The 22,470-nt window shown below is 38.1% G+C and overlaps 1 protein-coding gene across 1 annotated transcript; it reads right to left on the reverse strand.

Moving 5' to 3' along the window:
- Positions 1–15,451: 15,451 nt before the first annotated feature.
- Positions 15,452–21,296, reverse strand: LOC145771112 (uncharacterized). The gene is made up of 4 exons (XM_082582851.1): positions 21,226–21,296; positions 17,639–18,501; positions 16,634–17,335; positions 15,452–15,696 (listed from the first exon to the last, which is right to left on the reverse strand). The coding sequence occupies exons 1-4, from the start codon at positions 21,294–21,296 to the stop codon at positions 15,452–15,454; spliced, it is 1,881 nt and encodes a 626-aa protein (XP_082438977.1).
- Between the last annotated feature and the right edge of the window lie 1,174 nt (positions 21,297–22,470).

The raw sequence follows: 22,470 nt of genomic DNA on the forward strand, positions 1-22,470 counted from the left end.
ATTTCTGTTTGCCCTCTCTAGTTTCAAGTGGTGATTTGCTTGAAACAATAGGAAAACGGGCATGACTGAGAGTAACCTCAATACCTTCAGTAATGTTTTGGAGCAAGGTCAAGTTTTTTTCTCAAAACCATTTCTACCACCTACTGTAGTAGTTAAAGATTTAGTTATCAAAAGTGGTAGCTGCAATCTTGGCTCCTCATCTCCATAAACATGACATTCTTGACTCCAAGGCCAAGATTACGTTCTTCCGCAGCAAGGATAAAATTCTAAGCAGCTACTTTACTGAAGAACATAACTTTGTATTCTGTAATTATATAAATGGCCTTCAAACCTTGATGGGTGTTGCTCATTAGGCCAATCATAATAAAGAGTTGCGTTTGTTCATCGATAGCTTTGTTTTGTTTATTTGTCTAGTTTGTTAAGCAAAACAATGTATGCATTTTGTTTGTACTTAGTAGCTTACTTAGTAAGTCTGAGACTGTTGAAATCAACAAATATATTAATGCAAAACGCAAGTTATATATTCTACATCTTGTATCCTCAGGCTTGCTTCACATCATATTTTGATTGTTACTAGGCCAGTAAACGTTAAATAGCTGTTTGTTTGGGTTGTAATCAGCGTGATTGGTTCCAAATAGCGTTTACACAACTCAGAAATGTGCCTGGGATTACTTCCAGTTTTGTCTATGTAGTAAACGACACGACGTTAAATCTATAGGGGCTCAAAATTGCAAAAAAAATATTTTTGCTGTAACTCAAAATCTAAAGCCAATTCGAGAAAACTTAGTGCATTTTTAGAATCAGGGGCCTCGAAATACCTTAAGATGACTCTCACATGTCTTTATATAAAAAAGTTTTGTTGGCCTGTGAAAATCGATAAACATCGTCAAATGATTCAAGAAACTGAAAGCAGTAGATATTTATTACGTGAAGAGTGCACAAAGAAAATCATGTCTGAAGTGTGGTAGAATTCGACATTTTGAGAGTAATACATGTGTCAGTGTTCATGGAGTTGCTAATTAAACCATTTTGCTTGCTACAAGTTTGTGTTACTGCCTCTTATTGTGTCCATTAAGATGCTAGAGTGCATTAGAAGATAGCGGGTGAGCAGTTTCAGGGATAAGCAAAAATTCGATATTTTGAAAAAATTCAAACCAAGTGAACCAGGGTCAAACGTTAATATTTTTTTGTGAAATTTGGTGTAGGAGATACATTTACCAAAAGGAACAAATGAACAAATGAACATTCAAATGAACATGGAAGACATGAACATTTTATCTAATTAATACCGTATGTAAATTTTCGTTCGTTTTGGTACAGTTATGCTGACAGTGACATCTATTAATTTTGTAGGCTAATTTTTGTTTCAAGTAATTTTGTTTCGATCCAGTTGTGCTGAAGAGTTCTAATGAACGAAAACCGGTTCCACGACATAAATTAAATTTTAAATTTTATTGAAATACTATTGTGAGTGTTTGCCTGGACAAATGAATTAAGGTTCAGACTTTAGGGAAAAAAAGCTATTGATTTGTTTTCTTTTTCCAAAAGGAACAATATTCCAAACTGACGAAAGATTTAAAAGAAAAAAATTTTTTTTTCGAGATTTTGCGCCAGCCTACTTCAAAGGCTTGGTGGTTTTGATGTGAACGGCTTTAATAGGGCTTCACTTAATTTGATTTTTGAGTTTTGGCAATTTTGTGAGCTGTTTATGTCCTTTTCTTACCTTTCGTCCTTCCATATATTTTCTGAACATTCTGTTCCTTATGTAATTTCATACCACGTACAATTTTATAACAAAATATAACGGCTCCTGAATTGGAGCCCCAAACGGAGACTGCATACAACATTGTTTTTGTCAAAGCGCTGTAAATGAACTTGTGGTAGTCGACATGTGTGTGTACTAAAGATGTAAAAAAACATTTTTTTTTTGTTTTAAAAAAAAAACCTTGTTTTTTTTGCTTTTTAATCGTTTTTTTTTGTATATTTACTCAGAGTAAACATATCCGTGGCTTGCATTAGTAAATTACCACAAACAAGGCAATGTGTGTTCTGAATACTGCCATCTTGTTTTTGCCAAAATTTCGTCAACCCATTGAGTGTGTACAAGAATAACCAGTACTGGTATACTAACATCGTAGGCTAACTTTCATAAAGGGCACTTCAATAAAAGAAAAAAGAAATTAACTCATCCACATTACGTCAAGTATCAAATTGCATTAATTCAATGTTCGTCAGGTCTACTGCCACAAACATGCCTGAGAATGAAGAAGAAAGTGAAACAACGTAGGACTATATAAAATCATATGCTGCCAAGCACAAACACTTATGAATTTCAGCACCAATAAAACCGTTTTTACTAGTTTAATGTTTTTTAAGAGCACTATAATGAAACTAAGCTGCAAATTGTAAAAATTTACAACTTTTCCAGAAAAATATGAAAAAAACAAAAAAAGCGTGTTTTTTTGGTCCAAGTTTTTTTTGAAAAAACAAAAAAAACGTTTCGTTTTTTTTTTTAATTTACATCTCTTGGCAAGGGCAAATGGAGTAAGATGGTATGGACATGTGATAAGGAGGGAGGAAGGAAGTTTTCTTAGAAAGGCACTAGATCTAAAGATGGATGGGAAGAGGAAACGCGGTCGTCCAAGAAGAACGTGGAAACAACAAGTGAAGGATGAATTTAAAAAAGTCGGACTGAAGGAGGAAGATGCAAGGGACAGGGTGAAATGGAGAAAAGGGATTAAAACAATTGCTGCGCGGAAACAATCGGCCACCCCCACTAGTGGGGAACAAACCGACAATGGATTATGATGATGATCTCTAGTGTCTACAATAGGGTGGCTTGTTTTTCGTAAAAACAAAAGTAGCGTTAGTTCTTGTCTTTTCGGTGGAATTTAAAAAAATAAGGTTAGTCAACTTCATCAGATTCAACTTTGAAATGCGGCCCACCAATAAATTTTATCCCAGTCACGCTGTGTGTGCTTACACCACCTTATACAAGTTTTACCAGGTTTTAAAGACACTTCAAAAGCTTCCATAAAAGAATTCGCCATTGACGTAGACTCGTGGAAAGACTTAGCCGCAGAACGACCAACATGGCGCAGTCTTATTTATAAAGGTGCAGAATCAGATGAGAAACATCGTAAGTTATCTGCTGTCAATAAACGAGAACACTGCAATGTCCGAACCTCATACAAAAACCCTAGCCAACTATCCTTCTCGTGTCTCCTGCATCAGAAGCTTCACCGCACAGATAGGCCTCATCAATCATCTCCTCACTCATGTACACAGACCATAGCCTATTTTAAAGCTTGATTCAGTCGCATTGGCCGTCTTTGGAAATGAAGGGCGAACATCAGATAAAGAATCAGCAAAATGCTACCAAGGACATTTGGCGATATCCGAATTTACACTTTTACAGTACATCCGAAATTACACCTTAATACAGGTTTGTGCACCTACAGAAAGTTCAACAGAGTTGGACATTGCAACATTTTATCATGAACTTGAAGAAGCCAAAAATAGATGTGAATCAAGATACGTTCTATTGGTCATGGGTGACTTTAATGCTGAAGTTGGAGCAAGAGATTAGAATTGTTCTTTTGGTCTTGTTGAAATAAATGAAAGAGAACTTTTAATTGATTGGTGCAAAGATAACGATATGACAATTACAAACACCTGATTCTAACCCATTATGAAAGTTGTAGACCCAAGTTATTACTGACACTAGTAACGTGTTTATTCTTTTAGACAATAATTTTTCGCACTATTCCAGTATTAGATTATAGCCTACGGTACAGTAGATGAAAAACAGATAAAGGTGGCATTAACTAAGTAGGTATATTTAACTGCCAGCTCATCTCATTTACTGATAAACTAATAATCAAGTATTAAGAGGCAATCTGTGATTCTATGTTATTATTCAGCTGTTGAGTAATTTTCTATGCAATGTTGTAGCCTACTAGTGAGAAAGTAATACTATGTGAACTTATAGACAAGTTGTGAGAATTTTCAGTTTGTTCACTTATGAACAGAAAAAAAATATTCGATTCGGTCAGGCTCATTTTTTGCACAACAGCTCAAACAATTATCAGCTAAGTAAGGCTCAGATTGCAAGAAAAGCTATTAAACCTAAAGCAGATTTGCAAAATTTTCCTAGGGGATGCATGCCTCCATACCCCCCTAGACTGGCTATGGCCCTCCCTCCATTGCATGCCTAGGAAAATCAACCAGGATACGCCACAGCTACCACAGATGGAAAGACAAAAAACAAATGAATAGGTGGCAGATAAGATTTCAGATGTCTTCGGAAAAAGACGTGAAAGCAAATCAAATAAAGCTGTATTTCAGAAAACTGATAAATTAATAAAACAAAAATGAATTCTAGTTGTCACCAGAAGAATCAGAGAAATCAGGAACAAGACAAAACTTGCAGCCACAGCTGGATGATTAAAGAGTAAAGACAACAAATAACTTTTCTAGTAGAAAGATACACTAAATCGCTAGCAAGAGTACGTACAAAATTTATACGACTATGAAGACAGAGACCAGAAACCCAACTAAACCCAACTAACTTCTTGCAAGCAAACACCTGCTTATATGTCTGGTCCAGCCAATGAAATGCTCGAATAGGTCCACATAGACATTTCATTGACCAATCAAATAAGTGCAACTACAAAAGTTTATATAATTTATCACTCTGCAATTAAGTAATTTAATTCGACGCTGACGTGACATCCTCCGAGTGAATCATGGATGGGTCTGATATGTTTACAAAAGCTCCGAAATATATAAAACGACCCAACAACTCAAACACGATATCGCCGATCGTGAAACTCCGATAAAGCATCGGGGGAAATAATAACACCATATCTTTGGGCTACGCTTCGCATGCATTTCCGAGGCATCAACATTATTTTCAGGAAACCACCATTTGGTTTATGAAACACTAAGATGCTTAAATATAATGAGTCACGTATAGTCTTTACCAAATCCAGTTATATCAAGTTGTGACGTAGGCTGGGTACTGTAGCTGGTGATATGGGGTTGTTACATTATACCCCACCTAGAATCTACGTCGACGCTAAAGTGGGAGGGTTGCAAGACCCTGCCGCGATAGTGCCGGCCATAATTCGATTCTTAAATCATCATCATTAATGCCATAGGTAACATTTGAGTTATAGTATCTTCTGGTTGAGAAGTTTCATGCTTCCATAAGTCGTCGATGATTCCGTACATCTGCAAAGTTTGTAGATCTGCATGAGGGATTGCGATCCGCACGGATTGAAGCGTTGCTGATCATTTTGTCATACTGCATCCTCTCGTAATGTTGATTGAAAACAAAATGTCTTTAGCTGAAGCTGACTGTAGAGGATACGCAGTGATTGTATAGTAGGGTGGGTCGTTTTTGACTTTTTTTTCGAAATTTAAAAACGGCTAGTCATAAAAAGTGGCACATGCATGAAAAAGTTAAGTTTGCAAAATTTCATCAGTTTGGGGGTGCATCTTCTGCTCCTGCAGGGGGGATCAAATTTTCAAATTTTCGAAAAAAAGGAGAAATTTCAATTTCCGTTTAAACATTTTTTTTTGTAGTTTTTCTTTTGGCTAGACATTAAGTGTAAGTGGGATGTACCCAGAACTGTCCTATGTAAAGGCATGTTCGAAGCTTTAGGTTTACTGCCTCCGCATCCACGACCAAAATACTGAATTTTCACCAATTTGAGATGCAATTTTGTCATTGCTCAATAAAAAAAACCTTATCGCAAAAGGGCGAGATGGTGTTAACGCAGTAGGCTCATTTATGTTCTGTCCACTAACTTTGCAGGATGATACGAATTGACAAACTATAAGAGGTAGTCTTGCTTAAATCAAAAGCAATAGTAAGCTTGATCAGTTACATCTATAAACGCAACCTATAATTTACTTCAGAATAAAAGCAATATGATCTGCAGGTTCCGTAAATGGAATGTACTGTACCGTTTCGACGTGAATTGGTTTCATGATTTTGTTTACACAAATTTGTCATTTACAAACCAAAATTAAACGTTCACTTGATAGGCTACTACAAAAACCACATACAGGAGTAAACTTTGTTTGACAGCAATGTAACTATAAAAAAGAATTGTGTTAACAAAAAAAAAAACGAAAATGTGTCAAAAGTACAACAAACAACAAGGGCTTTTAACCAGTTTACCAGATTATTTTTGAGACTTAGTTCTGGCTTAAAGTGCCCCTGACAGGTTGGACCCAAGTATAGTAACTTTTCTAAGCATTTCCTAATAGCGCAGACTTATGCTTAGCGAATTTTTTAATCTTAACCTCGAAGCTCGATTGGTTAGAGCGAAATTTATACAAAGCGACTGCTTCGCAGCGCCACCACTGGCGAAACTCCATATTTCACTGCTCTGGGACGACTTTGGTGATGTTACGTCATACTGGGTGGGCGTCGTTAGCGACGTATAAAACAAGATGTAATTGGTGGATCACAGTTTGGTCGGAGTTGGTACAAGCGGTTGCTTTTTTCAAAAATTTATTGTTTTTGCCGTTTAATAAAACTGTACTGGATACGTTCCTACAAAACCTAAAATATACTTGAAGTAAAAAATGAAGAAATTGTGCGAATCATCATTCATCACTATTCATAAACAAATAAAAGTTCTATCTCTGTCATAATGGCCATTGAAATCATAATGGCCATTGAAATCTGGTGTAACGGCCATCTGGACTTGGAAAATTGTTTCGGATTTGCCAAACAATGCATGACAGCAGCACAATCCGATTGTTGCTTCCGAGAGCATCACTTTGTAGTATCCACACCAATACATGCCTGTAAGCGACTAATTACTGATACTGCCTGCAAGGAAATAAAATCGCTTCTTTTAGTGTGCATTCTTTAGCGTTTAGAGTATTTTTAGCCTAATGTAACATCCAGTGCCGGTCTTTGGGGTGTGCAAACCGTGAGATCGCACAGGGCCCGCAAATTAGGGGCCCGCAATTCACTCAGAAAATGCAGTAATTTTGTCATTTTCAATAGAAAAATTCAAAAAGTGAATTCAACAAAAGAATTAGCTACAAGAAAACATAAAGACTCAACGGGTGAAACCTATTTCGTCCCCTGAGCATTTCGTACTTTGCAAAGATTGAGAAAAAAACAATAGAGCCGAAGTCGCTGATCGGAGTTGCCGCAAACATTTCAAAATTTTTCTCGATCTTTTCAGGGGACAAAATAGGTCGAAATTTGATTTTGTTAGACGATTTTAGGGTACGGTACTAAATCGGGGTACAAAGTTTTCAGGGGACGACATAAGTTGCATCCAGACTCAACATATAAACATAGCTTTATTTCCGAAAAATGCCAAAGAAAGCATGATCTTATCCTTTTGCTATGCCACCGGACAGCACCATTTTACAGTAATATTCATACCCAAATTTTTGTTGAACATGCCCTCAGAATGCCCCAAATTTAAAGAAATTTTTAAAAAATTTCTGGGGGATGCCCCCCACACCTCCATCGCTGAGTGTCGCCCACCGACCGTCAAACCACTCCCTCCCCTTTCACAATACTTAGTTACGCTACTGAATTGGATCATTGTCATTGGGGCCTGCAAGGCATATTCCGCACAGGGCCCGAAATACCCTAAGACCGGCACTGGTAACATCCTTACTCTTTTGATAGGTCTCCGTTTTCTCCTTTCGGTTTATTGCTTTTTCTCCAGTTCTTCCTGCTCCTCATAAAAAAAGTTCCCAGAACTGCAGGATGTAAGTGTGCCTCAAAATCGGTCAAATTGGTAACACAGCTAGATGCGTCTTTCTTGTCTTTCTTCAGAAGTTCTTTCGTCTATGGCACTTCATGGCAACATACACATTCATTGGGCTGGGGCATAGACTGGCACTTGTGGCAAACGCACCACCTAGAGTTCCCAGCACGCTACTCATTGCTGGGAAAATCCAAATCTGGTTGGTTGTGTAACAAAATAATCTCCATTGAAGTGAAGAGAACATATACGACTAGTTTTGTACGGCCCATCCCACTTTCGAAAACTTGAAGAAAACTTTGACTATTTCCTTCTCAGCACCTTGTTTTGTTTGAAAGCGCGAAAAGATAGCACACGTCTTTGTCACGACACTGTCACATAAACAGCAATTTGCCGGCATTACCTCAACCATAAATTAAGGGTTCTATTTGTGAGATACTGCTGTTACACTGCAATTGGCTATAGCCAGTGCTGTGTTAAGGGGAGGGCCAAGGGGGGCCCGGCCCCCGGCTCACCATCTCAGGGGGCCCACAAATAACAGACATTTGCGTTTCAGTGAAGTTTTTTTTGATTTTCTAAAGTTTACTGCGTGTACTTGTCCATTATAAAGATGATTTAGGTCTTATTATACTAAAACATCTCAAATTTGGGCCCTTACTACACTGAAACTTCTCTAAAAACACCATTACTATCTTAAAAGAAAGTTAAAATACGACAACGTTAGTTCCGGTAACATGATCTGCAGAATTATATTTAACATATAGGCTATTATATATAACAGGTAGGATGCAATTGAATATTGAATTCAAGAAGGGCCCAATTGCCACAAAGTGTTTTTGCACAACCGTTTTAATTATTTTGGTCATTTACTTTTGTGGTGAAACTATGCTTACTGGTAATGATTTTATGCTTACTGGTAAGAAGCATCATACTTAATAAGTTCACTCGGTGAAGATTCTATGGAGAAACTATTTAGAAGTTGAAGTGTAATTGATGTAGTTGGGCCCATTTCAAAATCAATGGAAATATTGATAGGGTATTTTTTATGTGTTTATCGATATGTTTGAAAAATTTGGTTGTTTTTTTAGTATAATTTACAAGACATTGAAAGAAATTGGAAAGCACAAATAGTGAAATGAAAAAAAATACTGAAGGGCCCTTTTTGAATTCACATACCGGTATTCAATTTCTTTTGATTGAAAGAAATCGGAAAGCACAAAAAGTAAAATAAAAAAAAATGGAGTTGGGCCCTTTGTGAATTCATATATATACGGTACGCCACCTATATATTCAATTTATTTTATGATTTATCATTTCATTTTTAACATTTACACTACCGTAATTATAAATATCCTTGACTAGTGATGTCACCAGCAGAAAAAAACTGTCCGCTGCAGCACTGCACATGTCTTCCCGTACACTACAATGCAAAACATCTCGAAATGTCATACTGCCTCTGCAGTCTGCACCATGAAGAATAAGAGTGCACTTGTGCAAGTGCACATCAAATGCAAGGGAATGTATTAAACAAAAGCAAATTTTGGAAAAAATTTTGGGCCCATTAAGGCAATTGAGGAACTTGCACCACTTGTTATCCACCTTTTATAGCTCATCTGAGTTGCTTTTTATTGAATGCTGGATACTTTTAGCAGAAACGTTCTTCTGTATTTACTTTTTTCTGAATATATGCACATGAAATTGCTCTTATCTTCAAATACCTTATAGGCCTGGCATATCACATGTTGTATGGTAGCCCACTGAAATTGCTTTGATCCAAAATAAAAATCATTCTTTCACAAGTTGTATGGTACATGTTGTTTCACATGTTGTATGGTAGCCCACTGAAATTGCTTTGATCCAAAATAAAAATCATTCTTTCACAAGTGACCTGTTTAAGTGTTTATTCTTGACACTAACCAAGGCTACCATACCCTAAAAACTTTAATTAACTTGAATGCCTGCATAAAATAATGAAAGCTTTGCCTTGGAATGAAATAATGTTAAATAAAAATAATTAAACACATGATTCTCAAAACTCTTGACACTGCTTTTGTTTACAAATTAAAATTTACAATCACATTGTTTTTACCTTGGTTGACTGAACAAGTAGTGTTGCCAGATAAACCATAAAGTTGGTGAAAAACAATAATGTTACCAGACCAGATGACCAAATCTGAATGAAAATTAATAATTTCTTCAGTTTTGGTTTTATCTTCAGATTTTATCGCGATACCGCGACGCAAAGTTCAAACATTCAAAACTCTGCACGGTACGGTGGTATTACCGCGTCGTCACTATACTCCATTGCCAGCATTTTTTTTATTAGAAATTGTTAACACTTTTGGCTTTCATTCCGAGCAAAGGTGTAGCTAAGAAATGATAGACCTGTGTTTGCCGTTACTTACACTTGTGTTGTTTTCTAAACTGGTGAGAAAGTCTATTGAAGTGAACCACATTTCCATATCAGTGCAGTGAAAGTATACACAATTGCATTAATTCAACGTTAGCCAACGTTGGATCGGTGTGGAAGTGGCGAGTTTAGCTGACAGGGGTCTAAAATTATCGCTTTATCAACGCAACTTTTATCAAAGCACGCTTGATATCTTTACAACATAACTTCCCTGGGTATAATTGAATTTCCGCAAGATGATGATGTTGTTTTTTGCTAGTTTGTTTTATTTGTTTTTTTGTCATTGTTTCATGTCGTCATGTTATAGCCTATCTATTTTGTGAGTCGTGCAAGGCCTGGTGCGTTGCGCTTGAAATGGCTTTGCCCGTGGTAGGATTTCTTTGTGGGGTTTTCTTTGCCTGCCTTGCTCTTTGCTATGAGCTAAACGCATCAAGACGTGTTCCCCTTACGACCATCAGCACTCTTGATAACGCACCATGGCCGATCTTCATAGCAACTGTCCATACAAATCTTCAATATATCAGCTAAAGTTATGTAGGCTAATAAAGTTATAGCCTATATATGTTTATTTGTTTTGTAACATTTTTTATTTTTTTATTTTCCCTTTATATCTTAAATTTTTCTGAAGGTGTTGCGACCGTGCCAAATTTTTTTCAACTCAAAAAACTTACTTCGATCACAAGCACGTTTTAACGTTCGCGTTTTGTCGCTTCTACCTTTTTCTTGACCTTTGCTATGTTGATGTGTATTGTTTTGATATGATGGTCAGAAATAAAGAAACAACTGAACTGAACTATAGGTCTGCTTGACGATAGAGGGCCCAAAATTATTCTGGCCCGGGGCCCACAGAGGGTTTAACACAGCACTGGCTATAGCCATTGATCTAAACCTGATAGTAATAATAAGTTGACTTTTTCATTTCGGTAATTCTCATTTTGCACATTCCTTAGACCAACAGAGCCCCACACATTGACGTTTTACAGTAGTCGTACCATACCTTACCAACTCACCTCAGAGAAAGAAAGTATCTTTCCCACCCATGGTGACGTCACAGCGGTGTTGCCGTTTTTATTTTCGCAATTGAATGAGTGCTGGATTCGCCGAAAGTGAACGAAAGTTTACAAGCGTGTAACTTAGTAGCCTGTTGATATTTTTTACGATTTGCTGGTCAGAGAAGTTTGTTAGTGTCATCTCTTTGGTATCTTAGGTAAATTTAGCGAATTTATTTTCCTGTCAGAGGCTCTTTAAGTCTAATGGATCATAATGTCTTGTTTGACTGGAACCGATGATTTTTTTCCTTGATTGTAATATTGCTTTAATGTAGCCTACCTATCTCTTTCAATGCTGTACACCACCTGTGATGAGGCATCTGTCACGAGTATATAATGGCTCTCTCAATGGCTTGTGTGTGGCAGGACAACATGGGAAACAACTGTTGTGGGGGGCATCTTTGTTTTGATGTGCTCTTCTATCGCACTACTGTCAACATCATGCATCACTGGGGGTTCTGTAACCGGAATATTTTGCCAGTCTATCATCTCAAAGTAACGTTCGGAACTGAATTGCAATATTAGCAATGTGAATTTTCGCTGACGAATTCTGAGAGATAATTATATTCTTGAATTAGAAATTCTTCTCCATCCTAGTTCCCTTACATACTCTTCGGTATCACATATCATTGCATTCAAAATGTTTTCAGGATGGGCATTAAACGCATTTCTCTGTATTACTTTGTTGACGATATTGCGAGCTTTATTCGATAGCTTCTGAGCAGAGTGTAGAATTTTAAAGAAATGTTTTGGGCCATTAGTGAAATTGTTTTTCTTTTTAATGGCAAACCATACTGGAATGTAAACAACTAAACATTCATAATATAGTCCACAATTTCCACCAATAAAGCAGACGGTTCGTTAGATGCAACATATAAACGTAGAATTCTATTGGCTGTGGTCAACCATCTTGAGTGGTTCATGATATTCATACCTGGACTCTTAGATCCGAAATGAATTGATATTTCTCCACTTTTCACTGCTCTGTGCGCATGTGTAGAAGATATTTTTGGTCAGTGCTGAAGTCATTTTCATCAATTTCAATTTTCAAGTGCCGAAACTGCTTTATATTTTACAACATCTAGTTGTGTGACAGTGGCTAGCTGCTTTCAATGGACCCAGTGAAGCTATCAGGTCCGCTAGTATTGCCATCCAGTTCTTTTATAAGATGCCTAAGGGTAGGCTAAATTCATTAACGTGGAGTAGGCATATTAACCATTGGAGTGGCTTTTGGAAATGATATTCAAGGAGCTTTATCCCGCCGCCTTTTTGACCTGTGTTTACTGCGGTTCCATCGCATCCAATTGCTATTACATTATCGTAGCTAATTTTATTGGATCCAAGATATTCAAGAATATCAGTAGCTATTGACACACTAGATCCGTTGGCTGCAGTAAAATGTCCAATGAAATAACTTGGCTCCTCAAGTAAAGTAATGTGCTCTTCAACTGCGAAATGTTTTCGAAGTTGCCCAGCAATTTCATCTTGTTTAATGGTTTGATCTTTTCGGCCATCAAAATATATGCTTTACAAATTTAGGCACATGATACTTTCCATTTGAGTTGTAAACCTCAGTTTTTTCTGGCTCTTCTCACTTTGCTTTTATCTATAACAGATTGAGATTCGGTATCCGTTACAACTCCCGCATCTTGTAGAAGTGATGAAGCAATAAGTGCTGCAGACCTATCTGAAATACCAGTACGATCGGATGATTCAGCAAATACTACTAAACTGGAAGTAGCTTTGCTTTCTGTGGGGTTTTCCAAGGCAAAACTGTGCTGATAATCATAATCTCCGCAGCGTTCTTTATTGAATGACAAAGTTTCTGAGCTTGAATAAGAAGTTAAAGGTGTTTTAACTAAAGCGCTACTTGTGCCTGCTTCTGGGTCTTCACATAAAGAACGGAATTGTTCTGATCTTGCGACTTTCCTCTGAAAACGTTTAAAATTTTGTGGCCGATTTATCAAGTTTATCAATCACCATTATGCGGGTTGTTCTTTGATCAAGAAGGAACTGTTGTTCTGCAACAGGGACACGATTTTCTTGCGGGCAAGTAGGCTACCTTGCTGAAAATCGGAACACTTATAACAACCAATATCACATAATTTTTGATTTGGAAAATTCTTTCATTTGCTCCAAATTTTTGCTGAAATTTACGTCCACCTCTAGACTTTGACTTCAACAGGTTATTCATTTTTTCTTTGTAACTCTTTATTATAAAACATATGCGTTTTTGTGAAAGGTGCGGAATCGATGCAAGTTTCCACAAGTAGGCTACTGCAGCTTTTCAGCAACAGTTTGAGTGATGGCCTGAAATGTTGGCTCCTTTTTTTCTCGTAACTGCTTCTCACAAATTGGTAATATCTCATTACATTTTCGTACGTAGGCAGATTTCGTAAACTTAGCTCGTTTGCCGGACCAAATATCCACTGCGAGTACGGTAGCCATTTTAACAACCAAACCATAAAAGTAGTTCTGAAATAAATATTGTAAATGATAAAAAAAACCTATGCTTTTCGTATGAATTATTTCTAGTTGCTCAATGAGTATAATGACAAAATTGCATCTCAAATTGGTGAAAATTCAGCATTTTGGTCGTCGATGCGGGGGCAGTAAACCTTAAACTTCGAACATGCCTTTACATAGGAAATTTCTAGGTACATCCCACTTACAATTTATAACCAGCCAGAAGAAAGATTATAAAGAAAAATATGTTTAAACGGAAAGTGAAGTTTCCCCCTTTTTTGAAAAAATTGAAAGTTTGAACCCCCTGTGGGGGCAGAAGATGCACCCCCAAACTGATGAAATTTCGCACACGTAACTTTTTCATGCATGTGCCATATTTTATGACTAGAAGTTTTTAGGGTGTGGCTGGTGCCCCGACCTTTCTTGTTTCACCTTGACGTTTGCGTGGTATTGTCTTTTGGCATGCACAATTCATTTACAAAGTTTTATCCATTTTCAACAACGTTTACTTGCCCGACCCACTGGCTGAATATTTCAAAATCAGCCTTAATTTATAGGAAATATACGTTTTTTGCTCTGAATGCCCCGTACCTAATCACTTTGTCAAACTCTGATCACATCAAATGCAATTCAAAAACAGTCAGGATTAAAGAACTAAATAAAAATGGTAACCCAAGTAAATAATTAAGTTATATATCACATAAACTTATGGTTGTTGTTGCTGTTGTTGAAAAAAGAATAACAAAGTTTTATTATAAGCCACTTTTCTTATCGAAAATGCCTCATCACTTTATAGGCAATCAATTGTGTTTGTATTCATCCTTCCGCTAGGCACAAACAAACTGGGTTAAGCTAAGAACAGGATACTCTGAATCGGAAGAACGAATATCCTGTTTTGAAGCAAATTGTTCAGCCTGTAGCCTACACACAAGCCCATTTTTTTAAGTTGTTTTGCCTAGACCGCAGAGTTCGCGATTCGGTTTTGTTGCACTGCAGTATTAGGATTTTCGCATACGATTTCGGTTGCGAAAATGCCCTAGTCAGTATAAACTTCAACAATCCATTAACATTAAAATTCAACCTCAGTTTAAGTGAAGAAACCATGCTTGCGAGCTTTTTGTTCGGCTTCACTGATCAAGTATTCTAGCTCTATCATTTTCCACGACTTTTAAAACGTCTTGATATTTTTTCTCATCTTTAGCTGCTGAAAAAAGTCATATGAGAGCTTGACACCTATTTCAGCGCTAAACATTACTCTTCACTTTTTCACGTGCTTGCTCAAAAGCAGAGCATGCTTCCCACTCTTTAACAAGACATTTCAAAAATTGAGTATCAATATTTACAAATTTTAAAAGTTCCACAATGATGGACTAATATATGAAGCCACAGAAGAGTCGGAGTAGCATTGTGGCAGTATAGGCTTGCCAAATGCGTTCCCAAATCTTTTATCAAAATGAAACTTTTATGTGCATGAAAATAGTTTTTCAAGCATTTTTAATTTTTTATTGTTGCAAACAGTGAGAGAAGAACCAACTCTTCAATAAGATACCAAGTGTGGTTGGCAAATGCTTTGAGGGCTGATTTGGATATGGTATCACTGTCAAAGTTATGCATGCTTTTGAATAACAATAGGTCATTGTGCGAGCATCTTTAGCAAAGGAAGCTGTGTACCACCAGTCACCACGGCATATATACAAACACAATAAATTCAACAAATTGGCAAATTTTTTGATGTTGATTTACTCCAAAAATTGCCACTCTTGGAAGCTTTTCGGTCATTCGCTCTCGTTATTTACTCCTTGAAGCATAACAAGCTTCTGAAATGAGTCCGCCGACTCTGGCAGTTCTGCGTCCATCGAAACATTCTGCTCACATGAAGACTGCCCTATCGGTGCAATATCTCTGAGCGATACTGTTGTTTTCCTCCCTGTAGGGAATCGAATGCGGGCATAGTTTGGAGTGGCATGAACAAGCTCCACTTCCTCAACAAGTGGATCGTATTTAGTAAAGCGACTAGAGACTTCAAATACACATTGCCAGGTGTTCTCAACCACGTAGGCACGGAAACACCAAAGGATGAGCGACGTTTAAATGAAAATAGCCGTTCGTGGGTTGTTTCATTTGTAGCAGTACACAACAGTGACCGAATTGAATGCAAAGCATCAGACAATACAAGTTCCCACTGCGATGTGTCAAGTTTACGTGATTTCAAAGCAAGTTTTACTGCGGACCATATGATCCCATTATACCGCTCACACTGACCATTACCAGAAGCATTGTATACAGATGTGCGGCTACACGCAATTCCTCTGCTATGCAAGTAAGTGATGAGTTCACGCGAGAGGAATGCAGAGCCCCTATCGGAATGAACATAGGCAGGCATTCCAAACATAAAGAACAATTTGTTCAAACAAGAAATTACAGATTGTGCATCCGTACTGCGACAAGGAAACGCAAATGGAAAGCGTGAAAATTCATCAACAATTGTCAGTACAAATCGATTTTTAGTTGAGGATGGCAAGGGACCCTTAAAATCTAAATTTAGCCTATACGTTCGAACGGTTGTGTAGCTTTTATAACTTGCGCTGGAGGAGGCTTGTAAAATTTGGGTTTTACTTCGGCACATATACTACAACTTTGTACAACGTTACGAACTTCATCGAGAGAATATGGTAAATTTTTCGCCCGAACAAAATGGTACAAACGAGTACCGCCAGGATGGCATAATGAATCGTGAAGTTTATACAAGGCGTTGCTATGCGTAGTGGCGTAATAAACCCGAGAAAGTGCATCGGGGGCAGCGTTACAGTGTCCAGCACGGTATGCTATGTCAAAATCATATTCGCCAAGACTCATGCGCCAACGCAAAATTTTGTCATTCTTGATTTTGCCATAGTTCTTTGAGTTGTACATAAATGTTACTGACCTTTGATCCGTAATTATGGTAAAATGTCTACCTGCCAGGAAATACGACCATTTCCGTACAGCCTCCACAATGGCTAAGGCCTCCTTTTCAACACTGGACTGATGACGTTCATTCTTATTGAGCATTCTTGAGAAGAAGGCCACAGGGCGACCTTGGTTTAGGGTTGCTGAGATAGCATTGTCTGAGGCATCAGTTTCTAGCACAAAAGGAAGCTGCTCATCAATAACTCCAAGTGCAGCTGCTGAGAGATCCTCTTTTAATGTCTTGATTGCTTGCGGTGCTTCGTCGTCGAGTGGAAATCTTCGTGCCGCAACTAAAGGTTTAATTTTCTCGGAGTACCCCTGTACCCAATGCGCATAGTAGGCGAACATTCCCACCATGCGCTGGAGCTGTTTCGGGCTTGTTGGGATTGGCATGTCAAGAACAGGTGTAACACGGTCAGGGTCGGGTTTCATTACTGCATGTGATATGCAGTACCCCAACAATGTTATGGTCTCTGTACCATAAACACATTTGTCTTCATTTAAAGTTAACCTACATTCTTTGGCTGCATTCAAAAACGTCTTCAAATTTTCGTCGTGTTCCTCGCGAGTATTGCCACATACGGTGACGTCATCGAGGTAAACGTAGGTTCCTTTGCATTTGTATGTGGAAATAATATCGCTTATAACCCGTTGGAAACAGGGTACAGCAGTTTTCAGTCCGAATGGAGTCCGAATGGAATCCGCTTGAACTGAAACAACCGTCCATTAGCTTCGAAAGCTGTATAATTGCGTTCTTCTCGTTGAAGAGGGATCTGATGATAGGCGCTCCGTAAATCCAAAGTGTAGAAATACTTGTACTGTGAGACATTATGGATAATACTCTGCATACTGGGAAGGGGATACGCATCCAGATGTGTAATCTATTTACGGTCTGGCTGTAGTCCACACACATTCGCTTTTTGTGGTTTTCGTTTTTGACAACAACAGCTGCGCCCGCCATGGTGAAGAACTGGGTTCTATGATATTGTCCTTAAGGAGTTAAGTAACTTGACTTTCAATGAACTCCTGATCAGCTTTTGAATAGCGTCTAGATTTTGAAGCAACTGGACGACAATCCGAGGTCAAATGTTCGAATAATTGCACTGGTTTGACCGCTCTTAACGCATCCAGAACACCTAAGTGTAAAGAGTTATCAAGTCCCCCAAAGTTGAAATTGACACTTCGGTGTTGTTTTAGGAATTCACGTCCGAGAATGACATCCCAAAGCAAACTATCCATCACTGAGAATTCGATATCTCGATAGCTCCGATCTAATAGATCCACTGAGGCAGAACAAGACCCAAAAGTATTGACAGATGCGCCTTCAACTGCCAAGTCAATTTTCTCCGTGTTTCTTTTGACAACAGTAAGCTTAGCGAGGCGAGCAAAGTCCATCTTGATGTGGTTACGGGTAGCACCTGTGTAGATGAGCCCTCTTCCAGAAACACCATTGATTTTGACAGCAACATTAACTTTGTCGTCATCAGAATTTTGCATAGGACACAAGACAGCAAGATTTGTTGACTCGTCACAAGCAGCTGCTGTAAGTTTCGGCGTTTCCTTGGAACCCCTCTTCATTCGACAAACTTTAGCAAAATGCCTCTTCTTTTGGCAGTTAAAACAAATGCAATCTTTCGCTGGACAGTTTGCCCGAGAGTGCCGTTTAGCACCACAAAAGAAACACATCTCTAGCCTCATGGCAGCACACTCACTTTTATAAGGCGTCCTTGCGTTAGAAACGTTTTCAGCAAGAGGGCAAGCGATAACATCCTGAGCATCCAGTGTATGGTACGACTCGGCATTTAACCGGGCATCGTTAAGTGCTCGAGCTTTGTCGAATGCTTGCTGAACTTGCAGCACATTGTCTTCCAGCAGTCTTTGACGAATATACGCAGAGTTAATTCCAGCAATAAAAGCATCTCGAACGGCTGCTTCTTTGTTTTCCTTAATACTAACGGCTTTAAATTTGCAGTCGGTAGGGGAAAGCCGTGTAATATGAACTGCTGTGTATTATGAACCCCCTGTTGTTTTCAGAAAACGTGGCAATAAAAATGTTTGACTTTTAACAGCTTGAATCAAGTAAGTTTGCTGGTCATTCGACCGGTATTGTTCTTGTTGAAAGTTGGCGTGTTGCTGAAGTTTTGGGGGTATGAAGGTTTAAAGCTTGTGTGATATTATTTTGCAGATGGAGAAATTGTTGTTTTTTTTTATCATTGTATCAATGGACTTGTAATTTTTTTATTAATATACCCTCAAATAAACTTGATGATGGAAATCACAACAAGTTTTGTTTAAAAAATGCATTATTTAGTTGATTATCAGCATTTTAACTGGAATCACCACAAGTGTGTAACATGAACCCTAGCTGAATGTGTAATATGAACCCAGGTTCATATTATCAAGTGCTTTATGATGGTGTAATGAATTTTTGTAAACTGGGGTTCTGTAAACTGGGGTGGTTCTGGGTTTTTTAAACTGGGTTCAGACTTCAATTTTACTAGCATTTTCAATGCAGTGCACGTCATTCGATTAATGTTGCTTATCTTTTTGTGAATTTAATGCTTACATTTAAAAAGTAGTGCATGTTTACTAAAATTGGTGTAAATTATTTGAAAACCTTATGGTAATAAATTTTGTTATGCTGCACATGTAATGTGGCTTGCTTTAGTGCAGTTTTTGTGTCGTCAATCTACCTCTATTCAGCAATGATTCAAAGCGATTCATATTAGACATCACAGGGGTTCATATTACACAGAGGGTTGTGTAATATGAACTCTTTTGGTAAATTAATAAAATTAAAATAACTTTTTTATTACAAAATATCACATACTAATATATTGATGGGGAATAGGTATGCATGTTAGCTTGCTATTCTGTAAATATTGTCCATATTTTCATTGAAGTTGTGAAATTAGGAACGTTTATTGTTAGGAGGTTCATAATACACGGCTTTCCCCTACTAAGTTTCTTTAGCCTTTGAAAAAATTGTTGTATAAAGTAGACTCAAGATTAACCTAACATTAGGCTTTATTCACTTAAAACGAAACATCTGAAAACATAAAGTACAATGCAATAAGATACTCTTTACGTATAGCTTACACCAAACCACAACCATCTTCACAGCTGACAACACTAACTGAAAGAGCGTCTACAACAAAGAGAGAGAAACTATATTAGGACGTTTGCTTTTAGCAGAAGTCGTGAACAGCAAACGGCAAGGAAAGGAGTTGATGCTCAAGGCAGAAACTGTAACAAGAGTTGTCGTAGTCGCAGTCATCACACGTCGCAGTCTTATGTTTGAAACTATATGCTACAGTAACCAGCTCAGTGACCGAGTGGTTTCGCCTTCGGCTCTGGTGCTGGTAGATCTGAGATCGATTCCAGCAGGTCGGGTCAAACCGAAGACTTTAAAAATGGTACCGATTGTGTTCAATCCTGCATAGCGCAGTGAGAAAGACTCCGGTAATAATGTGATAACATAATAGACCGTAGACCTGATATAAATTAAAAATGAGCCCTGTCGCTAAAAGACCTTAGCTGTTGTAGAGCGACAATAAAAAAAACCGTGACATTCTTATTATATGTTACAGTAGAAGTTTGTGTTTTATGCCTACTACGTTACCTATTGCTATTAGTTTGTCTTTAGTTCTTATTGTTTTGTGTTTCTTCATTTCAGTGAATAAAAGCCTCAATTGGGTTATTAAATGCTTCATCACAATTTTATTCACTTGAATTAATGGACAAGTTGCTGCGACCCAACACATGAGATGCTTTTATTAATGGCATCAACTCCAATACAATTCGACAGAGAATACTTGAAGAGCAAAATTGGATTTACCAACTGCCATTAGAAAAGCTCAAACATTGGACCAAGCCAAAAGACACTCAAATTCTTATTTAACTAATTCACCCCAGCGTGCTTCATCCATTTCTAACCCATCCAGCAGCGATGTGAAAACGGCAACAATGAAACCTACATTTTCAAACCGATGCACAAACCGCAAGTGTTTTTTTTTTGAGGTAATCTCCATGCCGGTGGCATATAGTTCTGTCCCACGAAAGACAAGCTTTGCAATGTTTGTGGCAAGATTGGTCATTTCTAACGTGTTTGCCAAAACAACCTTCGGAAAGCAGCTGCAATACCATTTTCAGGCCACAAGTCCCTACTTGATGATGACAACACAGCCCATGATGATGCTGAAAAATCTCACTTGTATTCTGTTCTTGGTACAGTCACAGAATGCTTAAACAAAACCATACTACGTACACAAATAAAAGGGGGGGATTGCGGTTTCTTGCTTGACACAGGTGCATCTGACAACTTCATGAGTGCCAAAGCTGCAAAATTTTTTGAACTGCAACCTCAAGGCAAGCCATCTAAAGTTTCAATGGCTTCGGACCAACTGACTGCACAAGTGCTGGGTAAAGTGTATACTGATGTCAAAATTCAAGAGAAAAAGTATGCCAACGTCGTCTTTGTAGTGTAGTACCAAAACTTTGTGCCGACATCATACTAGGCCAAGGATTTCTGAACCAGCATGAAGAAGTTGTGTTCAAACTTGATGGATCACAAAGAAACTTAGTGATCGGAGGTTCTTACTGCGGGGTATCTGCCTCAACCATGGAATCTCCTCGTTTATTCCAAAGTTTGGAACCTAACTCCAAGCCCATCGCTACTAAATCTCGGAATTTCAATCAAGAATATCGTAAATTCATGTCTAACTCTTAAGAACATATGAACAGCCCAAGAGCTGCTGGGAGGCAATTCTACCCGAAGCTCTGCACGCAGTACGATCTCTCTTATGCACTGCAACCAACACCACTCCCCACGAACGATTTCTGGGGTTAAGTCGTCGAAGTATGTTCGGTCAATCTTTTTCTAGCTGGCTGTTACGGACAATTTTCACCAAATCAAACGTCACATAAAACCGTTATGGTGTACTTAACCTAGCTGGCATCTTATGTCATGGAAATTGCTAGAAAATGTCCAAATATTGCTCCATCGTTCGTAAGACCTGATGAAACATTGCATCATCGCCTTTGAACACCTGTTTGAATTGCGTGACAATGTCTTTCATTATTGCGTCACAGTAACTGCGTACGTGAGTTTGAGATATCGCAAATTATTCTAGTCATTCGTAAAATGGTTGCTTGAAAGTTGAAGGCATATTTAACTGTTTGCTTAGTGCTTGCCAGCTGGATAAAATTTCCGTCTTTTATCTAAGTAGTTTGTTGTAGCCTAGTGACAAGTTTTAGTGGTGTACGGTGTTGCATCCCAATTTCGACAGCCAGGTGGCTAATTTTACAGAAATACAAATTTGAATAGACGTTTCAAAGGAGTGTTTCTTTTTCGGTCATTACATACAGACGAACGGATCCGAGAATCTTATGTTACAATTTTCCTACGAAGAGATTATGGTTTACCGCTGTGACCACTGGCTTATCCAGCCAGGACCAGTCCTACTCCGACGTTTTGTCCGAAATAAAAGCGATCCGCTTGTGGAAGAGGTCGAGCTATTGGACGCAAACCCAAGTTTCGCCAATGTGCGTTTTCCCAATGGTCGAGAATCTTCCGTCTCAACCAACGATCTTGTCCCAACACCTAGAAATGGATCAAGCAATGATAACATGGTTTCAACTCCTTCTAAATCTCTCTTTCAAATTTCACTCATACAACAAAATCTTACATCAGAACCTCCATGTACACAACGAAACCCTTCACCAGAAACTGCAGATACAAAGCAAAATCTTACACCTGATATTGATGCAGATGCTCATACTTCTTCGGAAGCTAATCATAAAATGACTGAATCTCCCTTAACCATTTCTAGAACTTTAACCCGAG

The sequence above is a fragment of the Aplidium turbinatum genome, chromosome 5 (genome assembly GCF_918807975.1).
Source record: "Aplidium turbinatum chromosome 5, kaAplTurb1.1, whole genome shotgun sequence".
In the NCBI taxonomy this organism is placed as follows: domain Eukaryota; kingdom Metazoa; phylum Chordata; class Ascidiacea; order Aplousobranchia; family Polyclinidae; genus Aplidium; species Aplidium turbinatum.

What these genes read in the sequence shown, in the direction of transcription:
- LOC145771112 (XM_082582851.1), bottom strand. Translation starts at nt 21,296, where the DNA reads ATGGGCTTGGAGTTAGGTTCCAAACTTTGGAATAAACGAGGAGATTCC. An exon ending in TGATCAGGAGTTCATTGAAA is followed by an intron (nt 17,336 to 17,638) that starts GTCAAGTTACTT and finishes CGGTTGTTTCAG; the next exon opens with TTCAAGCGGATTCCATTCGG. An exon ending in ATGGTCGTATTTCCTGGCAG is followed by an intron (nt 15,697 to 16,633) that starts GTAGACATTTTA and finishes GTGTATTTGAAG; the next exon opens with TCTCTAGTCGCTTTACTAAA.